This window comes from Sparus aurata, chromosome 11 (assembly GCF_900880675.1).
Source record: "Sparus aurata chromosome 11, fSpaAur1.1, whole genome shotgun sequence".
NCBI lineage: Eukaryota > Metazoa > Chordata > Actinopteri > Spariformes > Sparidae > Sparus > Sparus aurata.
This window is the reverse complement of record NC_044197.1, coordinates 16,523,324-16,537,787: the sequence shown is the minus strand read 5'-3', so window position 1 is coordinate 16,537,787 and position 14,464 is coordinate 16,523,324. Positions and strand designations below refer to the sequence as shown.

The 14,464-nt window shown below is 40.3% G+C and overlaps 1 protein-coding gene across 3 annotated transcripts; it reads left to right on the top strand.

Moving 5' to 3' along the window:
• Positions 1–13,315, top strand: nexn (nexilin (F actin binding protein)). Of its 3 annotated transcripts, XM_030434152.1 has the most exons (15): positions 4–235; positions 3,097–3,535; positions 3,646–3,843; positions 5,009–5,093; positions 5,201–5,349; positions 7,705–7,905; positions 7,993–8,166; positions 8,256–8,444; positions 9,464–9,655; positions 10,070–10,114; positions 10,484–10,678; positions 10,875–11,096; positions 11,597–11,785; positions 11,949–12,312; positions 12,448–13,315. In XM_030434152.1, exons 2-15 carry the CDS (start codon positions 3,146–3,148, stop codon positions 12,459–12,461), a joined length of 2,607 nt encoding a protein of 868 aa, XP_030290012.1. In that variant the 5' UTR covers positions 4–235; positions 3,097–3,145; the 3' UTR covers positions 12,462–13,315. The 3 variants fall into 3 exon arrangements, with proteins under 3 accessions (XP_030290013.1, XP_030290011.1, XP_030290012.1); XM_030434151.1 differs by lacking the exon at positions 12,448–13,315 and having other exon boundaries at positions 2–235; positions 11,949–12,332; XM_030434153.1 differs by lacking the exons at positions 10,070–10,114; positions 12,448–13,315 and having other exon boundaries at positions 1–235; positions 11,949–12,332.
• The last annotated feature ends 1,149 nt before the right edge of the window (positions 13,316–14,464 follow it).

Below are 14,464 nucleotides of genomic sequence, written 5' to 3'. Positions count from 1 at the left end.
ACCTGCGGCAGGCGCGTGCGGAATGCAGTATCCGGTAGAAAGTAACGGTACTTTTATGGAAACTGCGACCAGCAGCCAGTCGAGTCGGTTCACAAAGTGGTCGCACCTCGGATCGTCCCGCTTGGCCTGAGATTCGCTCCTTCTGGTTTCTATCGAAGCAAAAGGATTTTCTGTTTTTGTTTTGTTTTGTTTTGTTTTGAATCAAACACAGGAGGACGACAGCGCGTCCAACGAGGTAAAGTCCTGTTTTATACCGAGGTGATGGAGGAAAAAGGCCTGTTCATCTGTGTGCAGCAAGGTCAAAGCAAGTCAAGTGTTAACTTAAACAGATGAAACGTCTCTATATTTGTGGCGAACATCAGGTGCAGCAGGTAACTTAAAGTGCTAATCAAGACTATTTGGCCTGTGTTTGGTTACAGTCCCAGGCCTGCTGCAGACTTAGAAATAGGGAATCAGTACCCGAACCTAAAGTTTTTGAATTAACTGCAAAGTGTTGATTTACCAGTTGTCATACTGTCATAAACACCTTGATCAGATTAGTAGACTTCTGCATGAAATGTGTGGGGTTTTTTTTTTTTTTTTTTGCATATACTGTAGGAGGAGAATTTATTTTCAGCATCAGACCCAATATACACATAATATCCTACATATCCCAAAGCACCTATTTGGAAAGATTGTGCAGTTTTACCCTCCGATCAGAAAATTGTGTTTATTAAAGCAGGACAGGAGAAAAGCCTCTGTGAGAAAATGGCAGGTGAGGATCTGAAACAGTTGTCAGTTCAACGCCCTGACGTTCACCCCCTTGTTACCAGGACTGAGATCACAGGATGAAAGGAATCCTAATCAACATGCAGCCTATCATAATTAATGTTTATAATATAACTGGCAGTATGAAACCAGAATTGTTTTCAGTGCCAGATGTAATGTTCAATTTAGGAATGAGTATTTTTTTATTATTCTGACTCCAGACACTCAGTCTTGTCCTGTCCTGTGTGTTTGTGAATCGATTATTAGACATTGATGAAATGGAAAATGCAATTGATTAATTAGAACTGCGAGTCAGATGTAGTTTTCATCCTAGGTTGTGTAGTAAAGCTGGCCAGAAGACCTCAATAGGATGGACATTTTAAGATAAGCCAACAATCAACTAGATTGATGAGAGATTTAAAAACCAGTGGGACATGAGATGATCTTTGGCCAGATATTAGCTACACTGTGTTTTATGATTCTACATTCTTCATTCATTCATCACTTCCATTCGCCATTGAAATGGTCATGCTCCTGATAAGCAGCGTCACGTCACACTGATCATTATACCTGAATATAAAAGGTATTTGAGGACAATGATAAACAGCAACAGCTTTAGTGTTGGACGACTTAACAGTCCAAACAGCTCTCATTCATCCAGTTGTCTCTCTCTCAGTCTGGCCATTTTGTCAAGGGTCTGTGGGGCGACATGTGGGTGCCAACTTGAGCTCCATCCAACTGCCTATCAGTCGTCAGAAATAACCATGATCACATGTCCTGCCCCCACAAGTGGACTATAAATAGAGGTCAGCAGCAAGCTTCCATTGCACTCTTTCTCAACACACTGGAGCAGCCATATTTGCCCCTTACTTTATGGTCAAGAAGTGCCTGTCACACATAGAAACCCCAGCAAACCAGACGAGCACAAAGTCATCAGGAAAGGAAGAAGATCAGAAGCCTTTCACATGGCGGAGAACTTGAAGCTTGATACTTAACAATTAAAGGTGCAATATGTAAGAACTGACCACCTGTCGAATTCATGCTCAAAACAAATAGGGGGCAGCATACTGCTGGAGTAACCGCTAACTGCTGCTGACTGTAGCTGCTGTAAGCTAGTTAGCTCAGTTAGCAAACTGGGAATTCAGAGAGACTAGGGAGAGGTTTTCCTGACCCCCTAGCACACTCAAAAAACGGAAATGTCGACTTTTTATTTACAATTTATTTTGTCATCAGGTTCCATAAAATTGTATTTGGTTAGTTAAAAGTAAAAATGTTAAAGCCATCTAACATAAATCACTTGTATTATAGTAATACAGCCAACTAATAAATTACTTATATGATCAAGAAGATATATTTAAGCTTAGCCAACATACATCATTTTAAGTTCAAATTAATTTAAACATTAGGTTTTCATCTTATTCATGTATTTGTAATCAGTTTAACATAATTAGAGTCAGAATTAGGTTCCACACAAATTAATTTGGTATGCCTAACATCAGTGTATTATCTCCTGTATTTATATACATAACAATGATCAATTTGGTGCACTTGGTAAAGACTTGTTCATGACTCATTTGTTTTTACATATTTCAAATAAGAAATAAAAGCTTAATTCTACGGTTACAATTTCTTGAATGCAAGCATTTCCTGGTTCTTTAGCCCATTTTCTGGTAAACTGAATATCTTTAGGGTGTGGACTGTTGGTCGGGACAAAAGAGACTCTTCAGTTTTTGCCTTGGTGTATAAAATGAAAACAGTCAGAAATGTCAATCATAGTTTCCTAAAGCCCAGATGACTAATTGAATAATAGTATAAACTAATTGACAGGGAAGTCAATATTGAAAACTATTGTTAGTTGCACTCCTACATAGGAGTTTTCCTCTGGGACAGGTTGGGGCTAGCTGGTTAGCATGCTAACTTCAGGACATATGTTTGTAACACAATACATATTTACATTCTGTTGATGATTTAAGTGTTTTCAGCTAAAATTCTAACATGTTGCACCTTTAGAATGGAAGAATTAAAAAACAACAATACATTTGAACTTAACATTAAATAAAAAAGATGGATATTTGATACCATTTTTGATACTGCGGGGAAAACTGACACAAAATTAAGGATGTATTAAAAGATAAACAAGGCCTGTGTACTGTGTGTTAAGAAGGGTAGCATCTAAGGTAACATACGTCTTTCAGAGGCATTTGCTATGTGGGTACTAGATGTGCATGTGTCAACTTGCTGTTGGAGAAGAGAGAGAAAAAACCCAGCTTTTCTGCATCTGTTTGTTCTATGGTCACATTTCTGTTGCACAATGCCAACCACACAGACCGCTCTTCCTTTATTTTGCAGGTTACATTTCAACAGAGCCTGTTTGTCAACTTGTCATTGTGGTAAAAACATGACTGAGGTGGCGCAGGTTGCGGCTGTAGTCGCCCAAGACATCGATGATTTCGCAAATGAAGATGAGCACAACATAAGCGATGCAGAACATAAGGAAGATGACATGACACATGAGGAGGAAGATGACGAAGACAAAGAGGTCGAGGAGAAAAGTGAGGAGACGTCACGCGTGGAGGATAAAGAGCCTCGCCATGCGAATGATGAAGGAAGTAATGAGACTGACGAGACGCACGTGAATGGTGTAGAGCACAAAGATGACACAGCCAATGAGAAAGAAGAGGGGTCAGACACTGTCAACGGTGTAGCACAGGACGGAAAGACAATGGAGGATGAGGAGCCTGACGCAAATGAAGACCAGACTATTTCTGATTTGGCACTTAAGAAAAAGGTGAGTGTGCAAGATAATACGTAATGGGATAAGTTAGAAGTTGCCCTTCAGAGAAAACATGCTGCAGAAAACATTTTAATCCTATCTCCCCTCTCACTGTTAAACCCCAGAAACTCCTCCGATCCAGAAAGCCGGTGGCCAGAAGCTACGTGCCAAGGCTGAACAAAGACAAGGGGGATGTGACGAACAAGTTTGAGGCGATGCAGAAGGCCAGGGAGCAGCGCAGCAGGCAGAGGAACCAGGAGGAGCAGCAGAAGAGGAAGGACCAATATGTCAAGGAGAGAGAGTGGAACCGCAGGAAGATGCAGGTCAAAGACTGATAACCCCACTAACCTCCGACTGTGACCTGCATGGCATGATGAGGCATGACGGGGTGACGAGGCTGCAGTTTGAGTGAGAATTCACCGTCTTCTATCCACAACACAGCGTTTTATAGTTAACCGATTAATAATCAGTTCATGCACCATTTAACTTCAGTTTGTGCTTGATTACACAAAAAAGAAAAGATTGCTAATTTACTCTATTAATGTGCAAAAGGAACACTAATGGACTGAAACACACAGCCCTCTGATAGATCTGCCACAATCCTAAATGCATGTCGTGCAGCGAAGCATTGTTCAACTTATTTCTATTAAATTATGAATTGTAAACCAGATCCCAAATGTTACACACACCAAACAACTAGGCAACATGTCAGAAAATGTTTTCTTTAAATGAGTGCTGGAATAATTAAAGTTACAAGAAGGTGATTAATCAAATACTCGATTCAACAGAAAATTAAAGGTGAAAGCCACTGGGCTCCTCAGTTGCAATCTGACTATGATTCTGACACACTGGACCTTTAAGCCTTTTGTGGCTCACTTGAATCAAGGAGGCTGAAAAATGAAATGCATCTTGTGGTGTAGTGTAAGAGAGAAGCGAGCTTTACCAGACCTCATAATGTACCTTTGAGCTGCTAGCCTCCGGCCGAGATGTGGAGCAGGCTTCTGAAGTCTGGTAAAGCTCAATTCAATTCGTATTTTGAATTAAACTGAGCTTTACCAGACCTCAGAATCCCCTTAATAATGAAAGGAAATCAAATTTTTGTATGTCATACTTCATGTGTTTGACGGTGACATGCGGTGCGGTGGAAATAGTAGCTGAGAGGTCAAGACATCTTGTCTTTGAGATCGTCTGTGGTGAAATCAATGCAGTGATACGGTGTTAGGTGAGTGGATTATCAGTGATACACAGTGAGACAGAACAACATCCCCTTGTACAGAAATGCCATAGCTGGCCAGGCTTGGACACCTACGCTCATCTCCTCTCTGTGCCAGAACACCACAGCCCAATCAGAGGTCCACCTGCTGGTCACATGACCCAGCTATTAGCAGGGATTAGACCCTTGTTCTTGCTGGGACCAGCATGGCTCCTGAATGGCAAAGGAGATGATCCCAGCTAAACCGTAACCACTCTCCATCTGATCCTCCACAGATAAAAGAACTCCTCGCTTCCAGTGATGAGGAAGAAGAGGTGAAGCCATCAAAGGTAGAAAAATCCTACGTCCCCAAAATCACAGGTAAGACACAGAAAGGGGTGTAAAGCGTGGAAAAGATGAGTATTCGATGAGGGAGCTGTTAAGATTAGGAGGCTGAAGGCTTGTGTTGTGCTCTGTGAAATCCTCAGGTAGTGTGAAGGGGAAGTTTGCTGAAATGGAAAAACAAAGACAAGAGGAAGAAAGGAAGAGGATGGAAAGAGAGCGGAAGAATAGGGAAGCCCAGGACAACATGGAAAAGGCCAAAATAAAGAAGGAATTGGCCAAGAAAGCAGCCGAGGTAAGTAAACATGTACTTGCACAATGTCTCACCGGAGGAAGTGGGACAGCATGTCTGGTTCGGCACTGCCTCTTGATGATAACGCACTTGTATCTGTAATGATTCAGGTAATCCTCAGCTGCCACTCGGACGAGTTATTCTAAGTGGCAATTGAGATCCAAATAGTTGGCAGACGCTGGATATAGGTCTGAAATCAACGGTAGCATTGAACTCATGGTGAACTCATGGTAAAAAGGGTCGCCTTCATTTCATCCCACAGAGCAAGACGTAATGTAATGTGATTTAAATCCAATGAATATCTTCGATCAGTATAGTACAGACAGGCGGACTTAAATGGAGCCTATTATTATACCTTCAGACAGTGTAGTTCTTGGGAATGGTGACGTAAGTATTCTTGTGCCAGATTACAGGCAATTACCTGCTGCTCCTTTGCCCCACTTCTGCTCAAGTACAATGAGAAGAGTCAAGCGTGTAATGGTGCTAACAATGCTGTATATATTCAACAGCTGTGCAAAAATCTTTAAGAGGGCATGATTGTAAAAGTAATTTATTTATTTTATATAGAGAATATTTTTTCATTCTGAATATTTCTTTACAACTCTGCCTTTGTCGTCGACAGTAATGATCAGGGTAGCAGCTAACTACCAACAATTAAGGTAATTTTTAAGGGGAATTACTGGGTTTTTAGCAACTTAGGTATTCTTTCTACAATAATGTTCTATAATCAAAACTTAGACATTTTTTAAGGCTGACTTGACTGTTTTTAGACAACATATTTTTAAAGTATTTTTTAGAGTATTTCTCCACCAGAATTGTATTCCTTATAGGGAGGCCTTTGGAACAGTGTCATGGATCTGTAATACTCTAGTAATTTCCTTGAGATATGTCCTATAAAAAAACAACAACTTTATGACAGTCCTGGTAAAATGGAGTTAAGGTTATGAGTAATGAGTTATTTCATTTAGCTGGCACTTAATGTTGAGTGTGTGTGCGTTGGGTAATTTGGGCTGTGGCCTCATGGTCCTGGTAATGAAGCATGGAGAATCATGAAACTGCAACATCATTGCCTGCAGACTTTTGACTTAATGGTGACTCGACAAATACATTAACTGGAGTGCTTTTTTCTGTACTTACCCTATACTTTTTATGTACAGTGGGTTACAACCCATTTCATTTTAGCTTTCCCTATTCCTTATTTCCTTTGTTGCCTCATATAAAAAAAGAACAGAATTTTGATACTGATCTTTTAGCAAAAATTAAGAAATGTCTTAGATATCAAACTTAGAATGTTCCTGTTCAGATGTAAGGAAGCACTGACTTAACGACCTAGAAACAACTGGACTCAAGCTCTCAGCGCTGCCAGGTGTAGACAGCATATGACTGGCAACTGTTTCCCGCACCTTCCAGCAGCTAAATTAGCTCCAGACCTCCTTACTGTGACTGAATTAGACTCTGCTATCTTAGACGGACACCCATACTCTGACCTACTGCAAATGGTGACATTAGGGATAATAGTGTTGCCCCCTACCCACCCACATGCTCTTATTCCCAGTCTGTGCATGTGGGCCTGCACAGAGATTGACCTGAATTTGTTTTTACCACTACAGTACCGCTTAGTATGTCACGTCAGCTACAAGAGCTCAGAGTTTCAGAGTGGCTGAAAAAGTCTTTAGCTCCATTACTTACTGTAAGTATAAGTATGACAATGTATGAATAAAAAATCCATTACATGTACTGTAAGTGAAGTAGAGGTATCACAGGTCCTTTCTTCCTGCTGCTGTCAGACTCTACAATCAGCACTGCTCCCAGTAGACCTCACTTGTGCACTGTGCAATAAAAACTCTATACTTAACCAATTTCTCATTTTGGTTTGCACTAACTAGGCAATTTTCCTACCCATATTTATTCTTTATTAATAACATTACACTGTTTATATTTGTTCATATTATTTATATACATGTGTATTTCTATTTCTTACCTTTTTATCATATTGTTTATTTTTCACAATTATCATTATTTATTGTAATATTACTGTCCTTTGGCTGCTGTGATGCACAAATTTCCATGTTTGCGGGACAAATAAAGGAATTCTTATTCTGATTCTGAAGTAATGCATTCAAAATCCCACTCAGGTAAAACGTACACAAGATAAATATAAGCAAAATATACTTCCCAAAGTAAAAGTACTCATTTTGGTGATTCATTTTTTCAGACTTGTATTTTGGTGATATTTTGGATATGTTGTCAACATCCTCTAAATCTATTTTTTTGGTCGTACATTTAAAATTCATTAATCTTTATTCCTTGGCAACAGTTGAAATACCTTGGATAATCTCAATATCAAACACCTTTCAGGAAGGAGATGACACAATCCTGGTGCGGGTGGTTCCAGCCAAATCGTCACGACCTCCAGGCAGAATCAAGATGAACTTTGAAGACATGGAGAAGAATCGGGAGGAGGAGCTGGTGAAGAGAGCAGAGGAAGAGAAAAAGAGACGATACGACGAAAACAAGCGCTCCTTCAGGGATGCCAAGCGACGCTCGGTTGTTCAGCTGGTAGGAAGATGAAGAAAGAAACGCGTGCTACCTTAATTATGCATTGTAGATTAAGTCAACTATACTCTCACTTTGATTTGGATTTAGGATGAAGACGAGAAGCCTTCAGATAAGATGCAGGTGACCCCTGGAAAGCTGAAGCTGACGTTTGAGGAGTTGGAGAAGGAAAGGCAGGAGCAGAGAAAGAAGCAGGCTGAGGAGGAGGCCAAACGCCGCCTGATAGAGGAGAAGAAAGCTTTTGAAGAGGCCAGGCTGGGAATGGTAAAGATAGTTCTCAGAACTTAATACAGGTATGCTATTTTACTATCATTTTATTTCCTTGTGCTAATGATGCTTTTGTGTGTTATTAGGGAGAAGATGAGGAGGATGCTCAGCCTGCTCAGGAAGACAAGGAGGAGCTCAGACCTGGAAAACTGAGGTTGAGCTTTGAAGAGCTGGAGAGGCAAAGGGTAGAAGAAGTGCGAAAGAAAGCCGAGGACGAGGCCAAGAGACGAATGGAGGAGGAGAGAAGAGCGTTTGCTGAAGCCAGGAAGAGCATGGTCAGTATGCATCTCAGGTGGTGATATCATCATAATTGCTATATCTTAGCTCTGAAAGGTCCTCGAAGAAACAGTTACACATTTGGGGAAATCTGCTTTCTGGTAGAGGCTGAGGTGAGAAGATTGATATATTTATGTCTGCGCAGTAAATATGAAGCTGCATTCAGCAGATATTTAGCTTAGCTTAGCATAAAGACGGTCAAAAAGAAATAAAATGAAAGAAATGAAGCAGCACCTCTAAAGTGAAATGTTAAGCATGCTTTAATCTTTTTTATTGAATATCTACCATACTGAATTATACTATGACAGATGTCAGTGACTTTCAGTCCGTTTGTGAGCTTTACAGGTGCTGGTAGGTCAGCTGGTCACCCCCATTTTCAGCTTTTATGCTAAGGCAGTTGTTGGTTGCAACATTAATTGAATGGACAGATACATATATGTCTTTTGGCTAAGTGTGAGGCCACAAACAAAAAAAACTGTTGTTTTATATTAAGGTAACAAAACTCACCTGCTAGCACCTCCAAACCTCCTTAATTGATTTGTTGTATATCATTTTGTTTATTGCACGCAAAAAACTGAAGAGCAAAACAAAAGTTAGACATTTTAGAGTGGGTCATAGCAGGGAGCTGTAACTGTAGTCTGGTTCATAACCCCCTCATAAAATAGCAAATTATTGTTTTTACATTTAGGTTTTTTTTTTACAGATAAAACACACCAAATATATTGTGTTTAATCACAGATTTAGAGGTTTAATTATCCGATTTAGAGGTGTATTTTGTTAGCTAAAATAGTCATTTCCTGTCTTTGTGCTAAACTAAGCTAACCGGCTGCTGGCTGTAGCTTTTACGTTTAATCCTTGAACCAATTTTCTCATTCAACTCTCTGCAAGTGAATGAGCATATCAATTGAAAGGTCGGACTATTCATTTAAGGGAAATGTTGCCCGATAAACAGCCTCAATTTCAAAGGCTACATTCAAACTGTCAAACGATGACTGTACCATGTCTGTTTTTTGCTCAGCTTGTAGATGAGGATGACGAGGTGCTGATGGCCTTGCTCAACCTGGAGGGCAGTAAGCCTGGGAAGATATGTGCCAGTTTTGAGGATCTGGAACGCCAGAGAAGAGAGGAGGAGCAGAAGAAGGCCGAGGAGGAGGCCAGGAAGAGACTGGAGGAGGAGAAGAGGCTCTTTGCTGAGGCCCGCAAGAACATGGTATGTCTACATGTAGCTTCCATGCATGTATCTCGCTGATCATTAGCGTATCAGAAAAGGTAGTTTGAATTTTTCTGGCTCTGACTTCATTTGCTGCGCAGCTTTCCCTTTTAGAAGACTGTGAAAAACGGCACTATAATGAAATGATAAATTGACCAAAAACACATATTAACAGCATGTACATGCATACTTTATTTATAGTTTATCATAATGTAAGAGTTTATGAAAGCATTAGTAAAACAATTGGGAATTAATCTGCATCAAACTAACACCCACTTTAGCTTTTCACTCTTAATACTATATATTATCGATTTCAATTGGATGAACATGAATGATTTCTGTCAGTGTATATCATTGATGGGCTCAAATTGTACAACTGCATTGCTGTACCTTTGTCAAAATTATTTCTTTAAGAGCCCTGGCCTGGACAAGGAAAGGTCTGCATATGGAGATGAAACAGTAAGATACTTTCAATTTCAAATGTATATCTTTCACACAGAAATAAGAAGAGCAAAGCATGCTGTAGATATATAATATTGTATTTTATTAATTTATTCCATGCAAGTGAAAGGGCATCAAAGTCTATAGATGATATGCCTCTTTGGGGGATGCATGTTGTTTTTAGATGCGCAACAATGAGTATGGCTCTGGCTTAGTTTTTGACATTTGTTAATTTTGGGTGAGTACAGTAGTTGCACATTTGGTCTGTCTCGTCTATTATAAACTGAAGCCAATACCGACTGTAATACAACATGGACATCACGCTTGATGCAGTCCCTTTGTTCACCCCTCAACAGAAATGCCTTTGTGTGTACTTTATGTGTACAGGCACTAGATGAAGAAGAAGGAATGGTGAAGAGTGAGTCTCAGGAGGCACTGCACCCAAGAAAACTGGAGATCAACTTTGAAGAGCTTCTGAAAGAGAAGGAGGAGGCTGAGAGGAGACGCAAGGCGGAGGAGCGCAAGAAGAAAATGGAGCAGGAGAAGCAGGAATTTGAACAACTCAGGCAAGAGATGGGCGAGGTCAGTCTGAAACAGATGAACAGTTATGTCGACTATGTCCATCACATACTGTGCAACATTCTCAGCCAACAATGCCTGAGAACACAGCACTTGTTTCCAAACACATCTGTTGAATTCCAAAAGGCTCATACATAGCATTGCATATATTGTTGTGATGAATATATGAATAATAAATGAATGGGGTTCTGTCTCACAGGACGAAGTGAATGAAAGCTCAGATGTTGTCAGCAAGGAGTATGAAGAGCTGACCAAGCTCAAGAGGACTGGCTCCATCCAGGCCAAGGACCTCAAGTCCAAATTTGAGAAGATCAAGCAGCTGACTGAAGAGGAAATTCAGAAAAAGATAGAGATGGAGAGAGCACGGAGGAAGGCCATTGATGATGAAATTAAAGAGAGAGAAGCTGAGAGGTTCCAGGAGGTAAGCTTATACATACATTATACAGGGACCTGAAAAATAAAGAAGTCCACAACCAAAATGTGTAAGTTTGATTAGCTAAAATCTTTCCCATCCTTTTAGGCAAATTCGTTTCCTAACAAATGAAAAGTCCTTTATGCATTGGACTACAACAGCAGTCATCATCGGTCCATCTGCTATTTGCTTTTCTCAGTAACCCCAATTTGATACATCACAATTAACAAAAAAGTAGTTTGCTGCCACACATTTTTAAAAAAGCTGGCAGATATGAAATGCTGTGATTATTGACCAATCAGAAAAATTCAGCGCTCAAAGCCCCAACCCCTATCCCTTTGGAAGGTACTATCCTGCGGGCAGGGACTTTTGGGGGGATAAAATAATGTCCCAGCACCTAGTTTAGACCTTGGTCCATGCAGGTGAAACACACTGATTCCTCCACAAGTTTCTTGTCCCTGTGGGGGAAAACACTTTAGTGTCACATATAATTTCCTTTTTTTCCACAGGAGGATGAGGAAAGAGAATCGACTCCTGCGAGGGCCGAGGAGTCACCATTCAAGCAGAAGGTGGATATGAAAGCCCGATTTGAACAAATGGCCAAAGCCAGAGAGGATGAGGAGAGGAGGCGGATAGAGGAGCAGAAGCTGCAGAGGATGCAGTTTGAGCAACAAGAGATTGATGCCGCCCTCCAGAAGGTAAAATCTCCTGTGTTCATGACCATAATAGCAAATGCAACATCATCCCTAATGCATGACCTACTTATATAATGCATCAACCTATCGAGGTTGATTTGACCCTGGCAACAGTTGAGAATTTTCTGTCGGCAACAGTTGTGAATTTTCTGTCATCTGTTTGCAGAAGAAGGAGGACGATGTGGAGGACGAGGGTAGCATCATTAATGGCTCTGCAGCCTACGAAGATGAGGAGGATCACGCCCGGTCGGGGGCTCCATGGTTTAAGAAGCCCCTCAAAAATCAATCGGTGGTGGACTCGGAGCCTGTGCGGTTCACCGTTAAGATCACCGGGGAGCCCAAGCCGGAGGTGACCTGGTGGTTTGAGGGAGAGATGCTCCAGGACTGTGAGGACTATCAGTATATAGAGAGAGGAGAGACGTACTGCCTCTACCTGCCAGAAACCTTCCCAGAGGATGAGGGAGAATATATGTGCAAGGCCGTGAACAGCAGAGGCACCGCGGCGAGCACCTGCATCCTCACAATAGAAAGTAAGACCACTTTGGTGTGACTGCATGCCTGCACGACACCTCCTCTCTGTGAAGTGGATCGCATGCTCCTCTTCCTCTTCAATTCGAGCTGAGCGGCAGATGTGGATAACTGCTCTTCTGTTTTCTCTCTTGCAGCGTATGACTACTGATGCCCTTCCATGTTTCCATGTCCTGGAAACTTTTCCTGTTGTCTCTCACTCCTTTTGTAAAACTTCGTCCCTCATGGTATGGTCAAACAGCAGAGGGAAGAAAATAGCAGTATGCTTGGCATTCCTAAGGGAGGGATACACAACACAAAAAATATGCAAGATGTTGTTTACGTATTGCTCAAATGTAAAGCTGCACTCCCTGTTAGAGTCTCATTTACTTGTGCCAAAAAATAGACGTGACCCTTGTTTGCTCTTGTTCAAAAATCTTCGCTGTGAGGCCCTTGTGATATCTGTGACACCAGCTGATTTTATGTATCATAGTTCTGTGTTGTACATATCACACTTTCTGGTCCATACATTTCAAACATTATACTCGAGGCATTGATGTAAAAGAAAAAAAAAGATTGGATGTCCTTCTACTACTGCTCAACAACTCAATCAGTATAAATCAACATGCAGTTGGTAAATGGTATTGTGATACTTGGCTGGTAATATGTTCGTCATCCTACAGTGAAAAGGTCCGTTATCAATGATATGAAGTACTGCAGGAACAAGACAATTTAAAATCAAGTGTACATCCTGATCCTTTCACTGAAACTCTTTAGGTTCAGATAAAGAGTTTTTTAAAGTTCAGCATCTAAAAAAAAGTTTGATTGATATGTTGATTTTTCATGTACCAAACCCCCTTTTTCTTTTTGAGTTGAATAAAATACTTGATACAGTTGTCATAATTTAGTTGTGCTGGACAGTAGGTATCCTTTGTATGGTTTGATAATGGAGAGAAAGATAGGCTAGCCTGAATATTTGTCATATATTATAAATGAAAATGTTTTAATAAAATGAACAACAGTAACACCTTTTTTGTGGTGTCTTTAATGGCTGCATGAGGAAGAGCTGACTTTATCTTATAGGTTTAAAGTGGGTATAAAACGTGGGTCTATCATCGCTGTGTTCTTTACAAACCTGAATGTTACCGGTGCAATGGGAATGGAAAAATCTTTAAAAATGTGATGACCTATCATTGCAATATTTTGTTTCACTCCTTGTTTACCCCTGCCGGCTTTAAGCAAAGTAATATTTAGTTGAGACCCCTGCTCATTTAGACTGGACTACCAACTGGACCTGGCGGGCATCTGCCTCAAGGCTTAAGACCCAGAGAAGCCCTACAGCCCCTGGTTCAGTGCATGTCAATTGTTTTATGGCAGTTTTATTAATTTCAAAATTTGCACATCTTAAATTTCAACAATGGTGGTTCCTGCATTATTAGTTGATTTTTGGTCATGTCTCGACAATGGACCAAATGTCAAAATTGAGTTGTTAGGGCTTTATTGTAAGTCATTGCTATTGACCGTTCGCTGCCTAGTCTTTATGATACAGCCTTATATTACCTGAGTTTAACGACGAACTGTGACTTTATCTACTTGGAAAATTATCTCTTAATTTAACAAACCTGATATGTGTGATTCATGACACAATTCAAACAGGATCGAAAAAATATTTGTCTTTCTCCTTTCACCTCCATAAAAACTTTTTATTTATTCTTTTTTAAAATTTGGTTTCATCCCTTCCGGTTTACTATTTCACAAAAGACATGTTTTGATCCCTCTTGAGTTGTGCCACGAATTATGGGTATGATGTTTGTCAATTTGAAAGATGATTTTCCAAGTCAAAAAAGTCACAATTTGTTGTAAAACTAATGAAAGACAAGACTATGGACATACGTATTTATAAAGACTGCACATTAGTCACATTAGTGTTGTTGTCCATTTGAACAGTCAGCAAAACCCATAACTTAACCTTGTAGAGCTTTCTTGTATATTAGCTTGTTTCCAAAGCTAACAAACAACCCCTTATATAACCGCGGGTGTCAATATGACCAGATTTATTGTGATTTTTATCTTTTTTAGCACGTTTTCTGTGCTATGTTGCTGTATGTAATTCACTGAGCGGTTTAACACCAAACTAGATGATGTTTGAACCGAGACGTCATTGACTTGAAACCT

What these genes read in the sequence shown, in the direction of transcription:
- nexn (XM_030434151.1), top strand. Translation starts at nt 3,146, where the DNA reads ATGACTGAGGTGGCGCAGGTTGCGGCTGTAGTCGCCCAAGACATCGAT. An exon ending in GGAACCGCAGGAAGATGCAG is followed by an intron (nt 3,844 to 5,008) that starts GTCAAAGACTGA and finishes GATCCTCCACAG; the next exon opens with ATAAAAGAACTCCTCGCTTC. An exon ending in CTACGTCCCCAAAATCACAG is followed by an intron (nt 5,094 to 5,200) that starts GTAAGACACAGA and finishes TGAAATCCTCAG; the next exon opens with GTAGTGTGAAGGGGAAGTTT.